Source organism: Pleurodeles waltl, chromosome 8 (assembly GCF_031143425.1).
Source record: "Pleurodeles waltl isolate 20211129_DDA chromosome 8, aPleWal1.hap1.20221129, whole genome shotgun sequence".
NCBI lineage: Eukaryota > Metazoa > Chordata > Amphibia > Caudata > Salamandridae > Pleurodeles > Pleurodeles waltl.
The window spans coordinates 607,989,987-608,016,677 of NC_090447.1; the positions used below are offsets into that span (position 1 = coordinate 607,989,987).

The following is a 26,691-nucleotide window of genomic DNA, read 5'->3' on the forward strand; positions in this document are numbered from 1 at the left end:
AACCTACAGAGTGGCAGCACAAGACCTTGACCATTAGGTCAGAAGTGACTATGTTCTGCGCTCCATCAAACCTAACTATAACATTCTTACTAAACATGTTTCCAGTGTGACACTTTGAAGTCCTTGCATGGAGAGACCATTACAATGACAGTCTCTCTCTCGTCCATCCATTATGGGATGGAAGAGAGAGACAGAGTAACAGGACCACTGGGGGAGCCTGAAGGCCCTGTGGTCCGGGCCGGCTTCCCACTTCCTGTGGGAGCTGGCATTGCTCCTACAAGCAGGGAGATGCTCTGAATTGCAACTCCCTGCTTGTGGGAGCAATGTTTTCAACTGTTTCCCTGCACGCTTATTTGCATGCTGGGAAACAGATGAAAACTCCGCTTTCTGAAAGCGGGAACTGTCGACACCCACCAAGCAAAAGGAAACAGCTCTATCCCAAGGGTGTGTACCCTGGGACATAGCAGGAAGGAGATGGGCTATTAGTTTAGAGGGTAATTTACATTTTAACATCAACTTCAGCGCTTTAGCATGTGATTTAATCAGAAAGGCACCTATGTCAACTGTGAAATACAAGCAAATTTCACATTTAAAATGTGCGTCAGTTCACCTTTCTATATTAGTTTTTCTCTCAATTATGTTTATAAGCTTAACTTGTCACAGTCTGCTGACTTTTGTGACGAGGGGCAGAGCTAAAATGTACGCTCTATTGGACACATGGCAAAGTGGGTGAGAAAGCAGATTTTAGGACAGCGTCCTCTAGGAATTCATGAGTTTGCGTGGCCATGCTTTTAATTTCAGCAGTCAGAACATCTTTGTCCACAGGAATGAAAAGGTAAGGCATTGTAAAAAGACAGCAGCAGAAAGGTGAATATCTGGTGCGATGAGGATAGCGAGTTCTTTCCTACCTGTGTGGACAGTCAGAACTGCAGCTGGCCACAGAGCAATAGGCAATCTCTAGTACTCACAGAAGTACACTGGAGGAAGGTGCAGATTTTTACAGTGTGTGTGAATGAAATGATTTGGCATCAGAGAAGCAATGGGACGAGAGATAGCAGAGCAGCGGAAGGGAAGAAGCACACAGTAGAGACACCTGGAAAACATGTTTCTGCTAGTGGAGTGCATCAAATTTGTTTTTAAAAGGCAGGCTAAAACAAATAAAGCCAACAATAAAAAGCAACGAAATGTGAGAACAAAATAGAAAGCCAATGATAAGCAGTAGGTGGGATGCATTCCTAGGTAAACCTTCAGCATGTACCCCATATGTCTTTGCAGCCAGACAGCTGCGGTGTCTGGTAGGCTTCGACGTAATGATTTTGAGAAGCATTTTCAGTCTTTTAAATGTATTCTTTAGCGGTGCATTCTCAAATTCTACCATTAGATGTCCTCCTTTACCAAGAGAAAATATCTCAACGTCTTGTTAATATATTAAATGGCGTCAAAATGAATTAAGAGAAGGGTCCAATTCACAATTAACGCTGAAGGTAATATCTGCGGGTGCAAACAAAAAATAATCGCCATCGCCACTTTCATATGCAAAGTTTGGATCGTGAGAAATGACTTTCACCTAGAATCTCCTAATTTGCCAGTCAGAAGTTTTTTGTTTAGTCAATACAACTGCAGCGTCAATTGAAGAGAACAGTAGACCTATACACTCCCTCTTAGAGTGCTTTTTGGGAATCAGGCCCTCAAAAGCTATCACTCACTCCTGGGCTTGAAAGGAAAGTTTTTTGTTTTTTAAAATATAATATTAATTATAATTTTTGGCCCCCTGCAACTCTGCTTGCCTTCAATGAATCTCCAGCCATTTTAATTTTTTAATAATAATTGTAGTACTGTGAGTAATATGCGTTTTAATGACAATATTAAAATGCTTGCCATTTCATTGTTCTTGAGTAAGTGCTGTTATTGTCAGTTTTAAAGATGCTCAACATATACAACTGAGAAGGATGAAAGGCAGGGTCAGCTTTGTCTGAGTTCGACCTGTGACCTGCAGAGTACATACAGATCCAAGCAGTGACCCATATTACCTTTTTGTTGGCGGCACGTAAGGATGATCACCAGCATTGTGCATGGATGTATGCAGTGTTGCAGCAGAGACAAAGATCCGGTGATCATGATAGCCTCATTGTGTCCTGCAGAGGCTCTGGCAAGCAATGCATGAAACGTGCTTCGATTTCCTAGGACCACGTCATTATATTCCCCCGCCAGAACAAAACATCTTTGACCAAGTAGGTGCAGATACATTCTGTTTCAGAAACCAATAGTTACTGAATTCCTTATCGATGTTTTTGCCAGGGAAGTTTTTCCTGCTGAGCTGATATCTGGCAACCTGGAACTCTCTCCCCACCTCTCTACGCCAGACCCAGGACCTCCTCACCTTCAGGAGACTCCTCAAGACTTGGCTCTTCGAACGCTAGCAGCCCCCCCCCCCAGTGCCTCGAAACCCTGACGGGTACATAGTGCGCTTTATAAATTATCTGATTGATTGATTGATTGATTGAATTCACATCCATGAAAGTGGAGCAGTTTTTGGCAGTGTGTGATATTAAGAAGAGAAGGGCTTCGTTATATCATCCCCACGTTAATGGATTTGTAGATAGAGTTAATAGGCTGATCATATAGTGTCTGTTGTAACCCCTTATTGCATCAGTTAGATCTTTGTTGTGGTCTTTCCATGAAACATCTCACTCTGTTATGGATGTTTATCCTTTTGAATTACTTAGAGAACATTTCCATTTCTGAATGATTTCTAGCACAAATGGACTTAGGGTAACAGAGAGGTTGACTTAGCGAGAAAGCACAGTTATGCTGTGTAGAAAAATAAGGGAAAGCAGGTGAAGTACAACAGTTAGTTTGATGAAAAGAAGAATGCTGTACAAAGAAAACACATTTGGTGACAGGGACTGGTACGATTCAGAGGCCTGGAATGATAGAGTAAGTGACGTGAAATTAATTGAATTTGAATCGAAAATCCAGGAATACTCATTGCAGTAAGTAAAAGTCAGGGATAAGGATGTAGAGCTGACTGGAGGTACTTCGGAGTGTGGGTATGTGAATGATAATATGATTCTCAGTAGTGTGATAGGTAATGGTGTGCCTTGAAGCTCACACATATGTAGAGCAGCAGTGTGGAGAAGATAATATTTAACAGTGGCTTTCCCATACACTTTTCTCATTTTATCTTGAGTATATCAGGTTGTTTCCTTTTTAGGTTCGGCACACAAGCACTTTGAGTTGTTGTTAGTATTGTGGGCTTTTATCCACACCCACCTCATGCCCATCACTTTCACTTGTTCGTGGGCTTGCCTTCCAGAATTCACTTGATGTCATTGGTAAATGCTTTACGTGTCTCCCGCCTTGAGGCTGTTTTTATCATGCTTCACAGACTGCTCCTGTTACATCGATAATTGCACGATCACAAATATACTTCAGCTGGGCAAACTATTTTTCTTCTTTTGTCTTGCTGCTTCTCACTGCATGGCACTCACAGCGCGAACAGGCGCAACAGCATTAACCCGTTGTATAAATCGTACCTGTTTATTCAGAGTATTTTGTTGGGGTACAATGCCCTTTTAACTTTCCTTCCACCCTCATGAAAATAAGATAACCCTCTTTATTTGGTATATCTTTTTATGCTCTCTTGCCTCTTGCAAACTGACCTGGGGGCCTGGAGCGCATTATAGAGGTTCACAAAATAAACAAACAATAACATGCCTGCGGCCTGGCTGCCTGGTGTTTATTCCGTCCTAGCTCGCCGGATTGAGTTTCCTCTCCCTTCAGCTGACACAAAGCATAGCATAACATAACACAATATAACACAACATTGCATAACATAACACAACAAAGCATAGCATAACATAACATAATACAATATAACATAAAACAACTCAATATAACACAACATAGCATAGCATAACATAACACACTATAACACAACATAGCATAGCATAACACAATATAACACAGCATAGCAACCCAACATAGCACAACATAGCATAGCAAAACATAGCACAATATAACACAACTTGGCATAGTTTAACATGACACTACATAGCATAACATAACTCAACATAACACAACATATCATAGCATAACATAACACAACATATCATAGCATAATATAACACAACATAGCATAGCAGAACGTAACACAACATAGCATAGCATAAAGTAACACAACACAGCATAACAACACAACGCAGCATAACATAACACATTGCATCGCATAACACAACATAGCATAGCATAACACAACATAGCATATCACAACACAACTTAACACACCATAGCATAATATAACACACTATAACACAACGTAGCAGAGCATAACACAACATAACCCACATAATTCCACGCCACACCACATACATCCTCTCCATCCAAAACCAAAACACATGGGTGAAAAACATTGCCATTTACTACCCCAATGGCTCTAACTCTAGCAAATGCGAGACCGTTGCATTGCAAATGCTTGTTGAAGTTCTGTGTTTATTTGCTTCTGGAAAGCAAGTGGTGTTGTGACTCACAAGGTGGTGACGGTGAAGTGGCACTATACCTGACAGTCACATCTTATTGGTCGCATTGCCAAGAATGTTAGCATTTGAGGGTGGAGCTACACTTCTACTGATTAGCATCCACACTGTGACCTGTTATGTTGTGCACTCGGTGGGTCAGTAAAGAACAGACAGCATTTTACCTTAGGCGACTCCTGTTTTTCTTTGGATTTTATATAGAACATAATCTCTGTGGAAATTGTTAAACATTGCTGACAGATTACATCGTTTTTTTGTTTTGTCTTTTTTTTTAGTTTAAGTTTACCTTTTTTAGTTTTTCAGTTTAAAGGTGTTTGCTAATTTAGTGTGGTAGGATTCAACAAAGGTCTGTACAAGACGGATACAAAACAGGCTGGAGAGCGTGTTTTAATACCAGAGCTTGTTTCAATAAAAGACTGATTCATTTGTATTGATGACATGTTTGATTGTTTACTGCCAGATTACAGTCGCAGTTCGTCTCTGCCCTTGCCCATGCACGGGGAGCTTGTGGGCAGCAGTAGCAGTGAGCATGGGTCCATTTCGCCTGATTCAGATACAAAGCAGGAGCTATTTTTTGAGAAAACAAAGAGATCGATCTCGGAAAGTCCTACTACAAAGTCTCAAATTTCAAATTTATTAAGGTAAGTGGTGTAAATGTATGCGCTGTATTTATAAATTATAATCCCTGATTCCAAGTGGGTTTTGAAAGCGTGGGGTTATTTGCCACACCAGGTAAATAATATTCCATTGTGGGCAAATCCCTTTTTACTGTGCTCTTTCTATTGGAAAATGCGTAATTAATTGTTAAATTTGGTATTTTCCAATTTTCGGAAAAATATGCATGTTTTAACGTGGTAAATTGTGCCATAATTGAACCGACAGTATTCACCAATAAAATAATGCAGTGTTTGCAGGAAATGTCACAATTTCCATTCCACTACAAACATGGGTTTGTACACCCTCATTTGCTTGACGAGATTCCGGCTTGATGTACTCCCACTGAAGCGTATGCTCACTACGCCATACATTATTGTGTCCATAACCGTTCAAGCTCTCACAGAGCCCGAATTACCAAGAGGCTGGACATTTTGCAGTCATTGGAGACTCCTATTAACTGAAGAAGGGGGCCCACACCGAGGAAACTGGGTTGTTCCACTTTCTCTGATTTACACGTGTATTCCCTAACATCAGATAATGAAATCTCTACATCCTAAAAACTCAGCAGATGCTCAGTTAGGATAAATGAGCATCACATTTTTCTTACTTTCTTCACATAGAAAATACTTTTCTGTAGGAAGAGTTTCCCAGAGCCCAATAAGATATGGAGGTTTAATGTCCAATTTGCAACATTTTTGTACTCCTTATTCTAAGGTCTTCGATCAGAAAGTTGTATGCAAGGAGTGAAAAAGCATTGCATGTGGCGGATACCCACCAAGGTATAACTTCGTTGGTCTTCGCCTCATTTATGGGGACCACTTCCTCAGGAGCACATTACTCCCCACCCCACATCACCACTAAACAGCTACGGAAAAGTTCACACACTTGAGGAAGCTACAGATCTAACTAAATCTGTAACACCAAAAAATGTGTTTTGGCAAAATAATTTTTGCATGCAAAATTTTTCTGTATGTAACCGAACACGTTTTAAATTTGTGTTCATGCTGACTGTGCAGTTGTGTTTCCAACAAAGATCTCACTTCATGTATGACGCTTGAAAAACTGAACCCAGGAAATATTTATTTATTTTATTATTTCTTTAACATTAAAAATTGTACACCTGGGCCATATGGTATTAGGGCGCTTTATATGAAACATGAAAAGCATAAAGCCTGAGATGGCGTTTAACAGCTCGAAACAAAGCTCCAACAAAGTAATGAGAAGGGACTAAAACTTACTAAACTTCCATACAGGAGCTCACACAAAAGTGTGCGGCACAAAGTGGCGCAAATGGCGGTGCTGATCAACCTTTGAATGCAGAATTATTTTTTACACTGAAAATTGACGAAAATGCAGTACTGAAACATTAGTGCTTTGCATAGTGCAAACCCCAAGCAAAGTGAATGTAGCAACGCAGGAGCAGTCCAAATCCCTAGGAATCCACACAAAGCCAGGATAACTAACATAGCTCGACCTTGCTTTGCGTGGAATCCTAGCACTTAGGGGCATACTTATACTCTGTTTGCGCCGAATGTGCGTTAAAAATTTTGACGCACAATCGGCACAAACCCTGCCCCATATTTATACTTTGACGTCCGACTCCGCGGGCGTCAAAATTCCACCATGTGCGTCATTTTTTGGAAGGGGGAACCAGCCTTGCGTTAATTATATGCAAGGTAGCCGTTCCCTTCCAAAAAATGACTTTAAGGCCTGTGCCCCATATTTATACTCTGATGTCATTTTGATGCACAGGAGGGGGTGGGCCTTAAAAAACGACGCGCAGCCTGATGGGCGCCGTTTTTTAACGCCTGGGTCAGGGCAGGTGTTAAGGGACCTGTGGGCTCGGAAGGAGCCCAGAGGTGCCCTCCCCTGCCCCCAGGGACACCCCCTGCCACCCTTGCCCACCCCAGGAGGACACCCAAGGATGGAGGGACCCATCCCAGGGAAGTTGAGGTAAGTTGGGGTAAGTATTTTTTTTCGTTTTTTTTAAGTGTCATGGGGGGCCAGATTTGGGCCCCCCTACATGCCACTATGCCCCATTGGGCAAGGGGGCATGACTCCTGTCTTTGCTAAGACATGAGTCATCAATGGAGGTTTGGCGTAAAAAAAAAGGCGCAAATCCGGTTTGAGGCCTGAATTTTGCCTCAGACCTGACCTGCCCCATTTTTTGACGCACAACACCCATTTTCCCATACGCCGGCGCTACCTGGTGTGAGTCATTTTTTTTGACGCACACCAGTCCGCAGCGCCGGCTAACGTCATTCCATAAATAAGGTGCCCGCATGGTGCGTTGGAATGGCGTTAGCCGGCGGTAAAATTTTTGACGCACAACTGCGTTGGCGCAGTTGTGCGTCAAAAAGTATAAATATGGGCCTAAGTGAGATCAGAAGCAAACAAAGGAAAAGCTGAATAACTTGTGCTATTTCCACATGTCACATATAATTTCCACAAAACAACTTATTTTATACAGGTTACCCTTGGCTGTTTATCTTTGTATATAGCATGTCTATAGCATTTTGAATTGCCTTTGTGCCATGTTTCAGGCTTTAGCGTCACAGAGACATCGACTGAGGGTGGTTCTTGAGATAGTATATTGCTGGGCAACTTTCTCCTGTCCACGGAATGCAGTACTTTGTATTTTCATGCAGGACTGCATTGCCCGATCTTTAGTAAATATGGGACAGGATGCATGGGAGCAGAGCTACACTTAAGAGGATGTGTCTAGAAATGTTCAAAAGAGGTTTTTTTGAGATTCTTCTTGAAACTGATGAGTGAGATGAATTTCCTTAATTCTGGGTCAGGGACTTCCATCTGTAGTGAGGGCTGCTGAGAAGGATTGTTTCAGGGAAGTGATGATACTAATCCCTGTGTCCGCATTAAAAGCTACTAATCATGGACAAGATGAAGCAAAGGATATGTTTAATTGCATCAATATTTGGAAAATCAGCATCACCTGCCATTGGGTATACAAACTTGCTTATGTACAGCATGCAATTATAATATATCTATACAAGGTCACAAGCTATTGATAAAGGATAATTAGAATATTGGATTGTGTGGGAGCTCCATTGAAAACAATGGAGTGCTCCGGGCTTCAAATGGCTGGTAGAAGCCCAAAGATCCAACATTCCAACGTTGTCGTTCACAGCAGTTGATGTGAACAAATGCCTCATGGAGCCCGAGGGGATTTTAATCCCCTCAGGCTCCATGAGGCCTTTGTTTTATTTATTAGAACGTTCTGCCCTCCAGTGGCTGAATGTTCCAATAGCCTTATAGCCCTCCGTAGCTGGGCTATACCGGGATTAAAGTCCTGCTCCCTTGTTAAAGGGCCTCTCATTCGGCTAGTGCCTTTAACATTGGAATGGGCCTTTAGTGGCCAGTATAGCCCTCTTCTGCAGGCTACAAGGCTAAAGTAATGAAAGGGGATGGAAGTTGGGGAAATACGTTAGGGATAAATTGAAGACCACAAAGCAAGCAAGCAAAAGGTTGTCAATGAGAACTTATTGAAAACATACCAGCAATGGCAAAAACAAGATTCTTGGTCATCATGGGTGATATGATTTGAAATAGATGCAAATAATGCCAGACCCTGATTCACAGAATCAGTGCTTGTGGAATTATATGAACATAAATGGTGTTTTTGATACAGATAATATTCAAGTACGCCACATTTTCCACTATAATGAGTTTATGGTCAGGAGTAAAAGGGAAGGGAGCAAGGGTGTTCACAAAGGAGGATCTGGAGAATGTCCATCGTAAATGTGGTAAATGTCCAAAATGTTTTTGGATGTTCAAAACATTTTCATTGGACTTTTTTATCCAAAGGGTTCCCCTTAAAATTTCTACACAAACGGTTAAAGTAAGTGGATAAGTGGGGTGAGAAAGATGCAGCATAGTCACATGATGTAAAGATGGAAGGGTTTCTCCACGGGCAAAATATTACATCTTGGTGAAAAAAAAAAAAAAAGTACATCACCATGTAAATGAGCAGATTAGTCCGCATACAAAAATGACTGTTTTAGGCACACGTATATAAATCTACTGAAATTGTAGGAAGAATGCTAACAGCGCATTCTGTAGTAAGCCTGTTAACAGTAAAGTTTGAGTTTTGAATATGTCTTTGTGGATTAGTCCCACAGTTGCTGGCAAATTATTTGATCTTTCACTTAAGGGAAACGAATGTTGCAAGGGGAAACAAATTTAGAATTTATTGGAACAAAAAATAGAAAACATTTAAATATAGAAGTGTTAGAGAACCTCAGATCAATAATCCTAAAGTCCTGCGAGTTTCCTAAGAGATGGAAACAGATGGGCAAGAACAATCAATATATTTAATTTAACAAATATATTTTTTCCAAACAACATTTGTGAAAAAAATGTTACAGGTGATGAAGAAGTGGGTAAATAGAAATGCTGTGTAATGTTTAAAGACTTCACAAATGAATCACAAAATGAATTTATTACAATAAGAAAAGAAAAGAATAGCATCGAGCTTGATTTACAAAAGATTGTTCCTGCTCATGGCCATCTTTTGGCTGTAGAAAACCTCTGTAAGTCAGACCGAGAGATGCAAACATGCTGTCTCCAGAGTTAACCAATGATGTTGAACAGAGTAACACAATGGGACATATTTTGAAGCCCCTTACGCCACTGGTGCGTCACTTTTTTATCACTTTCCAGCAGCCAGAGTGCAGATTCACATCTACGAGGCCACACAAAGCCACTTTCCATGGCTTTCCATGGCCTTGTAGATAAGGTGTACACCAGCGGAGCACAAGAAGCTGCGTTGTCTTACACTGCGTCAGGGAGGTGTTCCATGGGTGTTGCAGTGGGTGTTCCCACACAACACCCATGGGTTTTGACGCATTCCGAGATTTACAAGGATCTAGGAATCTGGGAATGTGTCAAAACTGTGCGCCTCCCCAGGGCAGGTGCATCAAGGAGAAATATCTTTATTTCTCCTCGATGTTTCCTCTTTCTATATGTGCTGCATTCTGCAGCATACATGGAAAGAGGAAAACGCCTCCCTGGATTATGTTTGTGTAGGAAGGTGCCCCTTCCAGCGCAAATACAATCCTGCCAACAATGTGGACACCCTTGTACCATGATGCAAGGGTGCCTGTGCTGTGTTAGCGCTAGGCAGCAAATTGCGTGCCCTTTCAAATTGGCATAGGGCAGCGCATCAAAAAGACTTGCAGCACTGTCCTAAGCCATGTCATTGAAAATACGCCCCAATGTATTTCTAGTAGTAATAAAGGGATTTGAATGAGGAAAATGTTGGTGCTGCTTAGAAAATGTAGAGTTACAATTTGTGTAGCAAAAGAAAAGATGATCTAATTGTTGTGACTGGAGGGTGGGCTAGCAACACAATCCTCATCAAATAGCTACATGAATACAGAAGGGCCAAAGTAGAGCTGAGTATCTTATTGATAAAAACTTTGTGATCTGAAATTTCTTTTATGCTGCAGACAGACTCTTTCAATGTTTGTTCTTGTTGTTTAACTTTCTATATTAATGCACTTCTATACATAGAGCGCCTATAAATGCACATCTAAGAAACAGAATGGTGAGGCCATTGAGACTGGGTGACACTGAGGACTACTGTCTGAGCGTTTATAAATTTGCTGAACTAGACTGGCTGCATTGTTGCCTTATCGGTGAAGTAGGTCATGGGAAAGTAACTGTTAGGCATTTTTTAACAAACCAGGTAAGCCTAGTGAAGTGTCACAGGACTGAAGAAGGACAAATAACTGTTCTTAAATTCACCGAGCACCGAAGCTAGTCACATGGGGAAGGATCCCATCAGAAAAACATAGGCAGAAGCTCATGATCGATAGAGTTTATTTATAATTCACCAGACATTGGGTAGGATAGACATATGAAGACACTTAGGGCCACATGTACGAAATTTCGGATTTGTGGCCCGCAAATTGCGAGTCAGAGCGACTCGCAATTTGCAAGTCGCAAATCCGAATGTAGGATGGTGTCCTTGACACCATCTGCGATTTGCAAGGGGGTCGCAGATGCCCACCTCATGAATAATCATGAGGTGGGTCGCAATTTGCGACCCCCTTGCGAATGGTGGCCCTCACAGGGATGGTGGCCTGCTGCGGGCAGCAGACCACCATGTCTGTGACTGCTTTTCAATAAAGCAGTTTTTTTTTTTTTTGGTTCTTTTGTAATGCAGCCCGTTTTCCTTAAAGGAAAACGAGATGCATTACACAAACAAAAAATGAAACATTTTCATTTCATTTTTTCAGAGCAGGCAGTGGTCCGTAGCACCACTGTCTGCTCTGAAAAAATGTTTACAGTGACATTCACAACGGGGAAGGGGTCCCATGGGGACCCCTTCCCTTTGGCGAATGGGTAAGCACCCATTTGAAATGGGTGCAAACTGCGATTGCTTTGCGACCGCGTTCGCGGTCACAAAGCAATCTGGCATTGCACTGCGACTCGCAATTAGGAAGGGGACACCCCTTCCTAATTGCGAGTCGCACACCCATTTTGCGATTCGGTAACCAGGTTACCGAATCTCAAAACTGGGTTTGTGCATCGCGATGTGCTTTTTGCATGTCGCAAACAGTGGAATTTGCTGTTTGCGATGTGCAAAAAGCTACCTACGTGTGGCCCTTAGAGCGTTGTTTAAGGTTTGGCAGAGTGGGAGCTCTGCTGCAAATCTGTGGAACTCACAAGCCAAAACAATCCCAAGTTCATTTTCTTCATTGACAGGTGGGGGATCTGTTGATCGGCTGGGCTGCTGGTGTACCCTCTGCTAGAGGTCAATCAATGGCTATCATAATGTATTAGTTTGTTAACTAAAGAAAGTGAGAAAATCAGTTTCTTCCATATTGTAATTATTATTCTAGAGAATAAGGCTTAAAAAAATGCGTTGACGTGACAAATTTCAAATATTTAACACTTCAGAAAGAGCTACACTTAAAAGGTTGCAAGAGACAGTAGCATGGCAACAATGGCATGCTCCTTTATAATGCCACTTTTAGCAGACTGTCTCTTTCGCATGTTGTGAGTGGTATTAGATGCCTCATCTACAGTTTTGTATCCAGATCTCGAGGTTAACTTTGGCCTATGGTGTCCAGTTCTGGATTCCACATCTGGAGTTTTGTGTTCAGTTCTTTTGTTGCATTATGTCTGTTTCTGGAGCAGTCTTCTGGAAATTGTGTCAAGTGTATAAGGCTGTGTCTCAAGTATTGTGTCCACTTATATATGTCTTACCCAGCATTAGGTGTTTACTTTTAAAGAGCACATTTTCAGCATTGTCTTCATCTCTGGGTTCCACATCCGGAGTCTGTGTCAAGTTCTGAACTCCGCATTTAGACTAAGGCCCATATTTATACTTTTTTAGCGCCGCATTTGCGCTGCTTTTTGATGCAAAAGTGGCGCAAACTTACAAAATACAATTGTATTTTGTAAGTTTGCGCTGCTTTTGCATAAAAAAATGACACAAATGCGGCGCTAAAAATTTATAAATATGGGCCTAAGTATACAGTTCTTCCAGTTCTTTGGGTTTCATATGTGTTGTTCTTGTGGCCTTTACTGCAGTAAAGTGTCCAGTTCATTAGCACTCCCAGGGCCCTGGTGTCTTCCTTTGGCAGTCTTGTCAGATCAGCTTCCCCTAGCATGTCATGTACACTTTGCAGTGAGGGGATTTTCCCCTCCTCACCAAGGCAACTGTGAAACATGTGGCATGGAGGACAGTGGCATGCACATGATTGCCTGGTCTACAGGTGGCGCAGAGTAGGGCCCTCACTGGGACTTCTGGAGAAAAAGCAACCCAATGCTTCAAAGCTGGCACTGCTGGCTGGAAGACTGGACTTTATGTAAGCTGTACAACTTTTTGATAAACCATTATATATAAGACACTGGAACCTTCTATTTGCAGGAGATTTCAAGAGTGTCTGGCTGGTTCTTGAAGGAGCACACTGAGATTTTGCATCTTTTCAGCCTGTACACCCTTCTAACGCTTTTAACTTTTTCTTCTTTCAGATATTAAATGTCTTTGCCACTGTGTCTGGTCATTGAGTTCATATTCTTGAGGCTGCCTTTGGTTTATTGTTTACAGTTCGTTCAAGAGACCTCAACTGGAATTTTGTGTTTACCTCTTGAGTGTTGTGTCTAGGTCCTGAAGTCTCATCTATGTGATAGTGGTGACCATCTAAATCTACATCTGGATTATTGTGTCAAGCCTCACCTTGTGCACTGATACTACTTTTAGAGGTCACATCTGGTGTAATGCGTGCAGTTCTGGAGGGCTCACATCCATTTTTTTCCAGGTCTGAATGTCACCTAGTGTGTATTGTGTACAAGTAAGATGGCCTCATCTCGCTTTATTTGTTCAATTCTGGCAGTCACATCTGGAGTGCTGCCTTCAGTTTTGGAGGCCATATTCGAGAGAGCTTAATTGGCAAATTGTATCCAGTCTCACCTGTAATGATCTGTTGAGTCCCTCATCTACAATACTGTAAAGAGTTCATAATGCCTCATGTAGAATATGTTTTTTTTCATTTAATTACTACAGCTGGCATATTATGTCAGTTCTGAAAGTGCCATATGAAGTACCATATTTGGTTCGTGAGATTACTTTTGGAAATTGTGTAGTTTTCAGTTCTAAATCTTCATATGGAGGACAGTGTGCAGCTCGGGTAACCTTTTTTGGAGTACTGTGCCTAGTTATGGAAGCCACATATGGAGTGTTATGTCCAGCTCTGTAAGCCACAGCTGTGCTGTGTCCAGTTTTAGAGGCTTCATATCGATGATGTGCCTCGTTCTGGAGGTCTCAATTGAAGTATGTGGAGCGTTTTCAAGGTCACATCTGTGAAATTATGTCTATTGCTAGAGGTGATATCTTGAGTTTTGCTTTGACAAGTTCAAGATTATTTAACACTGTGGCTTGCAAGCCATGGAGTTTAATGACCCAGTAATGGTAAATAAACACTATGGGGGTTATAACAACTTTGGAGGAGGTGTTAATCCGTCCCAAAAGTGACGGTAAAGTGATGGATATACCTCCAGCCGTATTACGAGTCCATTATATCCTATGGAACTCGTAATACGGCTGGTGGTATATCCGTCACATTTGGGACAGATTAACACCTCATCCAAAGTTGTAATAACCCCCTATATCATATAGAAAATGATTAATACATCTGCGGACCATTATTAAATTCAAAGACAGTTATATTACCATAAAAAGGGAAAGACCAACTATGTTTGGGTGTACATGCATGTGCCAAATGCAGAAAGGGTAGGCACAGAAATTCATACATAACAGATGTGGGAACAGAAAACAGAGCATAGTAAGGGAGTGAAAGTCATTATTTTGAATCAGCCATGAAACCTGGACATATTGTGTGGCATATTTGCCATTAATACAGGGGCCCTAGGCACTGGGGCCTGACCATGGAACCTGCTGTTGTTTCATAAGACTACAACATCAAGTTTGGGACAAGGATAGTATCCCTGGAACAGAAGGTAGCAAAAGAGGCTTTGGGACTCATTGAGAGTTAACTGGAGCTCCTGCCCACAAAAACTCTGATTCCTCCACCTCAGTGGAATGCCCACAGCAACACCCATTGCAGGCCCCTTTCATGCAAGGTGACGCGTGTAAAGGGGCTGTATTTACAAAGCAGTGTTAAGCCACAAAAAGTGGACTAACGCCGCTTTGTAAATATGGGGCAGGGCATTGCGCCACCACAACGTCAGTAAAAGTGACGTTCCAGTGGCGCAAGGCCCTTGTAATTGAGGGCCTAAGAGCCAGATTTAAAAGAAAATGATGGTGCATGTCGCTGTACCAAATTTGGTAGCATTGCGCACCATCATTTTCAAAACGCAGGGATGCACCATATTTACTAGAATACGGCGCACCCCTGTGTTTTCCTGCACAAAAACAATCTTAAATGGCGATTTGCTCTTTCTATGTGTGCTGCAGAATGCAGCACACATAGAAAGGGCGAAAAACAAGGAGAAATAAAAGCATTTTTCCTTGTTGCGCAATGTTAACGCCACCCCTGGGGTTAGATTTTGACGCTGCCTCAGGTTTACGAAAACTTGTAAATCTGGGGCAGCATCAAAATATAATGAGTGTTGCAGTGGAACACCAACAGCAACACCCATTGCACGCCCCTTCCACGCAAAGTGCGGCATATGAAGGGGACGTATTTAAAAGGTGGCGTTAAGCCACAAAAAAGTGGCTTAAAGCCACCTTGTAAATACAGTGCAGTGCATAGCGCCACCGGAGCGTAACTAAAAGTGACTCCCCAGTGGCGCTAGGGGCTCTTAAATATGCCCCTTAGTGTCTTGAAATTGATCAAGTGCTATGTAAAACTGTGTTGTTATTGATGGATACATTTGTGCGAATGAGTAGGTGAATGGGTGAGTGGATGACCGGGTGGATGACTATGAGTGGGTGAGTGGGTGGATGATGAATGAGTGACTGAAGGAGGTCGCTGGATGACGATACGAATAGTTGCTTGCTAAGCATTTGAATTAAAAGTTGCATGGATGTCTGAGTCAAAAGGTGGATAAATATGTTAGCAGAAAGCTGGATTCATAATGAATTTGTGTTTTGGCAGAATTTGTGAGGATGGCTGTCTTGGCAGTTAAATGAGGGATGTGTGTTGATGGAAAATGTGTATGAATGGAAAATGCACGTGAATGGAGAATGCATTTGACAAGAAGGGTGATGGAAATCTGCATGTTGATGACTGGGCATCTTGTGTGTATATGAAATGATTATGGATCGGTTAATGTAGATGAATCTGTTCATGTAGGTGTGGACGGGGCGTGTCCAAGATGGCGACCAGAGCGGCAGCATAATCTGCGGCGCCGCTCCTGGCCACCCAGTTATCCTTCATCCAGGCATCCTCTGCCTGCCTGGTGGATTGCTGTGTGCCTTGCCGCTCCGTGAGAGCCCCAGGGAGAGATACGGCATTCGTCGGAGGCAGCAGAGCTATACCATATGAGCGGCTCCTTTGCCGTGAAGAGAGTGGTTTTCCGGACCTCGTTGCGGCGTGCGTGCCTCTACCCGTGAGAGTGTGGACACTAGTCTTTCGCCTCTCTGGGGCCCAGCGCTCTACTCGGCGCGAGATGTGGGCGCTGCCGAGTACCGGGCACCCCCTCCACCGCACAACGACGAGGCACATCTGCCACGACCCCCGCAACTGGAAGCACCGGGGATGTGGCGGGATCTTGCGGATGGGAGTGCAGGGGCCCTGAAGAGGTAATGCAGCATTTTGGTGGCACTTTATGGGCCTCAACTAGTGCCGTGTGCGGCCTGTGAAACCCCTACCGACCTCGTTGCTGCACGAGTGCCCCTTCCCGCAAGAGTATGGAGATTACTCTTTCTCCTGCTGCTCCAGCACCCCACAATGGCAGATATGCGACAGGCCTAGTGCCTTCTGTTCTCATTCCATCACCTTGGGGCTCCGACTCGCCAGCCACAACGCATTATTCCTCGCTTGGGCCATCTTCTTGGAACCACTAGCGGCTGTCAGATTTGTGGGAACACCGAGCCTGCGCCGTCCGGATTGCGACAGTCTGTCCAAAAGCTACTTGGTAATATTTGATCAGCACTGACTCAGAGGGCCAATCTCTACCTTCAGTATTGCCTCGTTTTGCCTCCGCGTCACACTGAAGCGGGTCACAGCTGCACTGCATCCAACCTCATATCCCGCTACTTCGCAGAGTCACTATATTAAAGAGACCAGCGCACTGGCGCCAACCTGGGGGTTTGCTCACAGGAGTCCTTTTAGTTGCCCGATATAGCATCTGCCTCCTTCCCCCTGGACTCTCACCCCAGAGATTGGGTGCTTCTACCTGGGGCCCACTCGTGACCTGGGCAACCGGATGGGTAAACCGAGATCTGCCAGGACTCCTGTGATGACCATGGAGATGGCGGGGACGCCGACTGGGCATCCGGACTCAACCTCCCAGGCATAGCGCCAGATGGAAGTCACCTTACATAATCACACATCACAGTTTGAGAAGGTGCTACAGGTCATACAAGACACCAAAACCACGCTTGAGATGAAGATTGATGCCGTTACACTGGACGACAACCTCCTGCGGACCGACCACCGGGCATTGGTGGAAAGAGTAGCAGAAACGGAGGGCGACTTAGCAATGCTGTCCCCTGGTGTGAAGGCCCTCCAGGAGAAGATGACACATTTAACCATAGAAGTGGATGAGCTTAGACGCAGGGCTGAAGTTGCGGAGGGGAGATCGAGGCAAAATACCATATGCCTGGTGGGATTCCCGGAAAAGGCCGAGTGCCCAGCGCAGAATTGTTCTTGGAGGGTTGGCTGACAGACACCATTCTACGGAACAAAGTGCCGAAATTCTTCTCGATAGAACGTGCTCATAGAGTACCGGGCAGGCCTCCACCACTGGGTGCTCATCCCTGTCCATTGATAGCTCGCTTCCTCAACTACCGCGACAGGGACTTGATACTTCAACTGTTCCGTAAGGAGGGCCCACAAAAGTTTGAGAACGCATCAATATCTGCCTACCTGGACTTTACTGCTGAAGTCCAAAAAATACATAGTTCCTTCTACACAGCGAAACAATGCCTCCATGAACATAATATTAAATATGCCCTTCTCTTCCCTGCAAAACTGAGAGTACAGGAAGGCTCAGCGGTGCACTTTTTCTCTTCTTCGGACGACGCTTGGACCTGGCTACACACTACGGGGCTCGCCCAGCCGGTGCAACAGAGGGACGCAGGGGAGCCATGGTCGCCCCCAAGGAGAGACGCGGACGCCGGGCTCGCTCTGAGATCAAACCTACCAAGGCGCAGTCGGCAGAGGAGCGCACCGGCCTACTGCGCGAGGCCACGCAGTTTGTATTCAACCCTTACTCGGCCTTGAGTGAACTGGCTGATACCGAAGCCGACCAGGCAGACTCTTCCGATGCTGGGGACTCCCATCGGGCCCGTTACTCACCCGCCTTCTGCAGATGACATATGACCTACATGTTCTATACTACCACTCACTCCTTCGGAGCAGCCCCCTTCACTCTTACCCTTTGTTCTCGCCTGCTCCGTGAACGACATGCTGATCCAGTGAGTTTGAGTGCCCGGGCCCGGGTCTCACATCCGAAGTATCCCGGCTGGGCTTTGGAGCGGTGGAGGCCTGTGCTGCTGCTTGGGTGGCCAGGGACAGGATTCCCGCAGTCTGATATCTAACACCGCACCCCACTCCATATGGACCAGTTCTCCATCATGCCTGCTTGCAGGCCTTGTCCCATTTTCTTGTGTTGTTTATACATGACAAATGTTACTGTTGTTTCAATCCCTATTTTATCGGTGTTTTATTCTGTTGTGTCCCCTTTGGTTTGTTTAGTAATTGCCACGGTTTGTAGTCGATGGGGAGTGGCGAATTTGTGCTGGTGGTCCTGTGCCGCAACACTTATTAGAGGGCGAGAACCTATTGAGACTGTACGAACAATGGGGGGTTGGTGCTTGGGTGATCCCACACTGTCTTACATTATCGTATAGTAATGGTTGTACAACTCCAGGCACACATCCCTCGCTAAAACGTGGCTCTTTACACACCCAATTCCACCCAAAAAAGCTTTTTACATGCAATGTCGGCTGGGTTATTCAGGGGTCCTTCTGTGGAGAGTATCTTGGGTTGGGATTTTTAACTGTGTATTGGATGTCCATCTTGATCGCTCCTTCCCCCCCTGCCTTCTGCTCCGAGCAGGCAGATTTCGCATGAGTTTGAAGTGTGGAGAGTGAAGAATGGCTTGTGCAATGTTTGGCACTTGTGGTACCCGGCAGACCGTGAATACTCCTTCTACTCTCCGGTGCATGACTTACACACAAGGATAGACCTGATTTTTGTTTCGCTCTCTGTGGTACACAGGGTTTGCGCCTCCGATTATCGGGCGCACACTGAGTCGGATCACTGTCCCTTACGGGTAGTCCTGGATTGAGGCCGTCTGAGAGCTTGGATATCTACGTGGCGGTTAAAGCCAGAGGCCTTGGCAGATCCGCCTTTCCGCGTAGAACTAGCTCAATGCCTAGCCACATAATTCTCACAAAATCACAACACGACACTGCATAGGGCAACAGAGAGGGATGCTCACAAAGTTGTGATACGAGGTCATTGCATGGCTTCTTCCATCGGGGTCCGTTGTGTCCTGGTCAGGGAGCTATCGGAACTGGAAGCTAAGCTATGCATAGTAGTATCGCGGTGGCTAGAGGCGAGGAATCGGCGAGTGTACTTACACCCTTGCATGCAGACCACAGAGAAGCCGACGATAGTCTGAGCAAACATAACTATCGGCATTATATTACACAACAATACGCAGAGGGGGACAGACAGGCCATTTGTTGGCTTGGTTGGTGCGCGATAACCCCCAATCTTCGCCCATTGGGGCGACCTGATTGGACACCGGAGAAATAGTAAACACTGAAGAGGCGATTAACAACACTTTTTATGCCTACTATTGTGAATTATATGCGCCTCTCCCACATTGGGACAAGTGGCTGGTTTCTTGAACTCTCTACAACTAACTTGCCTGCTCCCGGAGCAGGCGGTCACATTGGATGGTCCTATTGATATGGAAGAGATACGCCTTGCACTATCCCAAATGTCCCGAAACAAGGCTCCTTGCTCAGATAGTATCCCAGTTGAGTACTTTGTACCGCTGGCACCCCATCTCCTACAACCCATGCTCCGGGTGTTCAATGAAGCGCAGGCCCATAGGCAGCTGCCAGCCTCGATGCGTGAGGCCCTCATAGCGGTATTCCCGAAACCTGGCCGCGACCCCCTAGTTGTCCGCTCATACCGCCCTCTATCATTGTTAAATACAGATTGTAAAGTGCTCGGGAAAATATTGGCCAATAGGCTCCTCCCGTATATTCCTCATTTGATACAAGAGGATCAGTCAGGCTTCATACCTGGCAGGAATACTTTCCTGAACATTAGGAGATTGATCCGCATATTACACAATATCGATTCTGTGCCCAACCGCAATGGAGTTGCCATGTCATTGGATATAGAAAAGGCGTTTGATATGCTGAGTTGGGACATTCTTTTTCAATCATTCGCTGCGATGGGGTTTGGATAAGGATTCAAAACATGGATTAGAACACTATACTCTAGTCCGTCGGCCCGCGTCAAGACGGGACAAATTATCTCTGACCCATTCCCCATCTTTAGGGGCACCATACAGGGGTGCCCGCTGTCTCCTTTGCTGTTTGCCATAGCTATGGAGCCCTTAGCCGCCCACCTCAGAACATACGCACCGCAATGGGGTATTCCAGAATTACACACACATCACATAATCTCCCTGTATGCAGATGAAGCCTTGATCTATTTGCATGATCACACAACGTCTATGTGTCGAGTTTTGGAGTCGTTGGACTCTTATGTGGACATCTCCGGCTTGCGGGTAGATAGGTCTAAATTTTGCATTTTCCCCCTGTCTCCAGTACCCCCGGAACTCCCATTGGCACTGCCGGAATATCACCTGCCATGGTGTCATACCACCTTTAAATACCTGGGCATACAGATATACCACTCTCTGGAGGACCTCAGGGAGGGCAATCTGGGCAGAGTTCTTTGCTCCATAAGGGGCTCTCTGCCCTCCTGGGGGGCACTCCCCTTGTCTCCCATGAGTAGAGTTTCCATTGCTAAGATGCTCATCCTGCCTCGCCTACTTTACTACTTTGCAGTGCTCCCGATTGTCTTACCACGCACATTCTTTAAGACACTACAGGGCATGGTGACAGATTTCAAATGGGGTAAGGATAGGCGCCGCACGGCCTCGTCTATGATTCAATATCCGCAGATCGAGGGAGAATTGGGAGTCCCCAACTTTTAAATGTATTGTGCGGCTGCCCAACTACAGTGGCCAGCTGAGTGGCTGGGCGAATATCGCTCAGCAGAAAAAGCAGTCTTAATTGACGCTTTGGCACCATTGCCACTGTTGACTTGGTTGACAGCTAAATCTCTCCCTTCACCACACGGCAATGTCATATTAGCTGCTGCGAAGTCATGCTGGTTATGTTATGTTCTCGGTGGGATTTCCCGCACACCATATTCTCCTCTATATCCTCTGATGCTTCTGCCTGAGGCACGGACCTTGCTAGTGCATCACAATATGTCCCCATGGAGGGATAGGGGTCTTGTTACTGTTGGAGACTTTTACTCGGACAATACATTATTGACCTTCAGCGAGCTATCGGCAAGCACGAAGATACCGTCCGGTAACTTCTTAGCATATTGCACTATACAACACCTACTTCATATCACATGAGGTATGAGTGATGTTGAATCTATGGTGTCACAGATCCTCACACTGGTCCTGTCGATGGGTGGTACTAGGACGGCGGTGTCACGATTGTACTCCATGCTGTTGCCAGGAGCACTCCAGGGCTTGGATCACGCAAACTCTTGCTGGGATGAGGTGTTACCCACTCCCCTGTCCTTGGCGGCGTGGTTGTCTGCGCTCTCTTCTGTTAAGAACGTCTCTCAGAATGCTAGACTCCGCTACACCCAATTTAATTATTTACACCACTCTTACCTGCCCCCCTCCGCATAAAGTGTATGTTTCCTGCATCGGATCCAGTGTCCGGACCCCCTGGCAGATTTTTACCATTTGGTGTGGAATTGCCCCCTGTTATCCATAGCTTGGCAGTGCATTACTGCTGCGGTGTCTGACATCACTGCCCATGCTCTGCAGCCGATGCCTGAGTCTTGTCTGCTGGGTCTGTGGCACCGCTCCAGTAAAGACAAGCAACTCCATAGGTTCATTGAATTAGCATTCATTGTTTTCAAACAGCAAATAGCCTCCCACTGGAAGGCACCACACACCCCCAATCACGACAGTTGGTTGCGAGTCTTGCTACAGCAATCCCATGCTGAGGCCCAAACACTGCGCAATTTGCAGCATAGAGGACTAGCACAGGGCGGCTTCGACGTCTGGGACGTCTTCATCGTTAACATGGAGGCCAAGGACGACACTCGTTGGCCTTAAACTTATTGCAGACATGGATACAGGTGATTGGCCACTGTTCCCCTAGGATTACACCCTCTCTGTGGTTGATTGTTGAGGATGTCACGGCTCTCACACGGGAGGTGGCGCTAGAAGGGGGTTGGCGCGTAGGAGCCCCTGACAACCCTGTTGTCCTTTCCATCGCGACCTAGCCCATCCTACTTTTTAGATCATACTAATATAGCTTGACGCCTCTCCACTAACATGCCAATATACCATACCCCTAAGGTGCACTTGGACATCTTACATCTCCCCTCTCCCATGGGTTCCTTTCCTTGCACCTCCTCAAATCTGCTCGGAGGCGGCGAAACTCTCGACAAGTGGCATAGTTTATTGTTGATGTTGTAATTGTATCTCTGCTTATATGATAAAAGGAATGTTCTTATTCCTGTGTACCTGAACTGTTGATTCAGGAGAGTTTCACCCTATGTGTCACTTTTGAAATAATAAAGAGATTTAAAAAACAAGCAAAAAAATGTAGGTGTTGACCAATGTGAGGGTGGATGAATGTTTAGGGTGGATATATGTTGATTTAGGTATATGGGGATATGCCGGTGGGTCGATGTGTGGATAGATGTGTAAATATGTAGGAGGACCACAGAAACACGGAAGGAACTCGGAAAGAAAATCTTACACCAGAAAATCATTCTGGATCACTTTCTTCCCCCAACCAATCCATTTAAGTGACAAAAGGGATCAGTTTGACATTTGCGAAAGTGCCATTCAGCTGATAGAGGCCTTTGCCTCCGACACCCCTCCCCCATTTGAGTACTGCCTCAAAGTCGATATGACGAGATTGCTACCTGCCAGGCAAAGACCTTCTTGCTTACAAGGCTCAAAGTGGAAGCTGTCCCTCAAGGATAGCGTCCACCCCCTCAAAGTGAATCTAGCCCACCTTTTGATTGTGGGTATCCAGCCAGTGTTTTCAAGTTCAATACCGGTTGCAAGCCATTGATAGAGTTGCAAGAAAGGGAGGATGCCTCTATCATACCCCTTCTTTCTTTCCAATGGCAATGTAGAGATTGGAAGAAGCAGATTAATGTTTGCCTCATAATGTCACTTTGGTACATTGCGACTTAGGGTTTGCATTTGCACACACTGCAATTTTGAGAACTGCGGGGGTTGCAAGTGTAAAACCATTTCATACATCAGGCCATTTGTTTTGTACCTCAAAGAAAAAAACATATTGCTACCAAAATATTGAAAGGTACGTTTTATAGCCACAATTATCCAAAATGTGTATTACCTGCATAGGTCAGGCGTTGAAGCGAATATCCCCTTTAAATCTGCCCTAAACAATTGTTCATTTGTCTCCCACCTTATCCAGTGTCCCTGATGAGAACTCAGTGTCTGAAGAAAGGAGCCCATCTGCATCATCAGAAGAGCGAGATTCCGGCCTCTTCCTCCTGCGAAAGGACAGTGAACGGAGAGCAATTCTTTATAAGATCCTGAAGGAAGAGCAGGATAAAGTCACTTCAAACTTGCAGGAATGCCTTGCACAGGTAGTACAACTAAACAAGAGAATCGCCAAAGAGTGGGCTTTTAGTTTTATCTATAAAAGGTTGCAACAAAGATTAGCAGGAATGGGAGTGTCAAGAATAACATTTGAGAGAGATTACCATGGGATCTGGAAGTGACACTTTTCTCGAATCTTTTCTTTTCACAACCGCTCTCCCTAAGTCTTTTTGCAATCTAGTTATCTTTTCTGCATTCTCTTGAAATGGCTAGTGCTATATGTAAGATGCAAACAATTCTCTTTTATTGAAATGTTGCATTTAAATACCGTTGTGAGGCCTTACTAAACATGCTTTTTAACAAGCACACCCGCTTACCCCATAGTTGTTAATTAGTGCATGTGGCATATCTTGGTCTAAGAATATGTGAAATAAACCACTCATGCTGATCTTAGAAGTCTGAACACGTTTATTAATAAAAAGCACAATAATCTGTGAATAACAGTCGGTTGATAAAGGAATTCCGGTGCATCCCCTAAACCCCTAATCATAAAGCTAAAAACACAGATGTAAAGAATTCAAATGTATGTGTTTTATACACAGGTGTCCAATGTAGATCAAGTGGTTGAACCAAAACAAAACACTGTACAGGTGCCGAAAATTTAATTGATAGTCTCGACCTTCAAATTGATACAGGAATGTAAACTTTGAGAGCTGAGCAGGGTATTTGACAATTCTTGCCTAGGATGCCAGACATGAGAGAGGCTTTACCCGTTTGAGAGGGTGCAGCTTGGTAGAAATGGTTTAACATTGAGAGGGAACATGGCTGCCGCTGCTACTGTTGCTAAGACAATACTTCTAACCTTCACCGATATTACTTCTCTAGTACGTTGTTTTTTTAAGCCACCAGTCGATGGAAAGCTGGTAGGAGCACATTATGAAGGTTTATTTCTTTGGAAAAATACACTACAAAGGGGAACCAAATTAATCCAGCAAGAAATACATCGGCAAACTATTATCTGGCTTTCCAGCTTGCACCTGTATAGGGCAACACAATAATTGTAAATAAAATGCTTCTGGTAGTCTAAGATATACAGCAATCATTTGCTGTTACGCCTATTGATGGAAGTGCCAGGGGCGGAAAATATATATAGACGTTATGAATATGTCATTCAGAAATCAAATGCAAATTAGTTTCTTTGAATTTCTTACAAAGTCCCACCCACAATGTACAATCTGAAATGTTCCCTAGAGGTGAGGCCTGTTGGTACAGTTGGTGAGTTGGCATAGGGTGCAGTTCTCACAACTAGTTGTTGAAGATGGATGATGTTGGAGGTGGCGACACGTGACTGGGTGTCAAGGCGCTATAAGGGTAGTACTAAATCAAATTGTTGTCACAGAGTACGGCTGCTGTCAGCCCAATAAAATGGAAAGCTAGCCACTGCTCAGCATATTAAAAGCCAAAAACACTGAACGGTAGTGATATGGGAGCTGGGTGCAGGCTGAGCGAAGTAACAGCTGCAGCTGCAGAATGAAAGCTTTGCCTGGCACAGTGGCAGCTGGCCCGCTGCAACAGTCAGTCATTTGCTTAACAGAGCACACTGGCGTTTATCAGTTGTGCACACTGTGTGCATGCTGACTAAGACAAAATGTGTCCAGAGATGGCCAAGGGTTACATGTTCTAATTCTTAATATGCGGCTGTCTACCCTGCCTAATTAAGTCTTCAGCATCCCCCCCCGCCTTTTTCTTCTCAAGATGTGTCCAGCCTCAGCTTATTGGGTCTCCCAACATCTGGATATATATTATTTTTATTCTTATATTTGAAAATACTTGAACATGCTTACAGTGTATTTCCGTGCAACAGCTGGTTACTGACCTCTGACTCATACAACTCCAGCTCCTATGTGCGACTTCGTGAAGGTGCAGCCGGTGGCATTATCCACAGGGCACTGAGTCGTTTTGAGGCATGGGTAAAGTGGGCATTTGCCTTGGGCCTCACCTTCCACGGGGCCCACTCTTAAGGTTATAGCGACGGTCCTCCTTGCCTACGTTGGTGACATCTGGTCAGAATCCCGTACATACCCTACATGAGATTAGCATGACAGATCCGAGAGGTGGAGTCCTAGTTGTTCTGAAGAAGAAAAACACAGTGACCAAAAGCATCGGAGTGCAAGATAAACATTAACAAGGGAAAAGAAAAGCAGACCTGAGACAGGCAAATGAAGAGGAAATGCAAGAGAAAGAAGAGGGGAAGATCAGGAAATACAAATGCAGATAAAAGATGCAAAATGGTAAATAAGGGTCTAAAAAAGATTACATAAAGGTAAAAAGAAGGGTTTAGGGGGGAAAACTGCAGGAAAAAAGGAAATAAATATGAAAGGGGACATGGGATGAAAGAAGGAACATGAAAGAAGGATAAAAGATGCAAGGAAAGATAGAAAACAGAATGAAAAATGGAAAGAACATGAAAGAAGGTGACCTCTCTATAATCTACCTCTCTTTCTCTTAATTATCTTTATTCCTGTCTCATGACTCTCTACTTACTTCACCCGACCTCCTCTACATCACCCCATTCCTCATTTACGTCTCTTTACCTATCTCTAAATCTCCACCTACCCACCTGTCTCTCAAAATCTGTTCTCTACCTTACCTCTATCCAGCCTATCTCTCTCTAAATACACCAACCTCTACCACACCTTCTCTCTACCTTTCTCTCCTGATCTCTCTGTGTCTACCTCTACGATTTCCTCTCTACCCCTTGCCTCTACCTTAACTCATCTTTCACTTCTCTCCATCTCACTACTCTTTCTTCTATCCTTCTTCATGACTATTGATAGAGCGAACCGTAGTAATAATTTACCTGTGTTCGGACGCTCTTTAGGCCGATGAATCTTTTGACTAAGTGGGAACTCTCCGTACTCTTATATCGATCAGTCGCATCAAATCAATAATCAATAACGAACATAAGAAATACCTTGATCAACATAACACTTAACAATTAATCCAGAATACATTTCGGCGAACC

General features: G+C 44.4%; 1 protein-coding gene across 1 annotated transcript in view; it reads left to right on the forward strand.

Annotated features, from left to right (window-relative positions):
* Positions 1-26,691, forward strand: part of MAP3K15 (mitogen-activated protein kinase kinase kinase 15) — a 1,103,876-nt gene that overhangs the window by 969,617 nt on the left and 107,568 nt on the right. The window contains exons 21-22 of the mRNA XM_069204696.1: positions 4,996-5,176; positions 23,539-23,713. Coding sequence (XP_069060797.1) covers positions 4,996-5,176; positions 23,539-23,713 — 356 coding nt within the window. The remainder of the gene's footprint in view (positions 1-4,995; positions 5,177-23,538; positions 23,714-26,691) is intronic.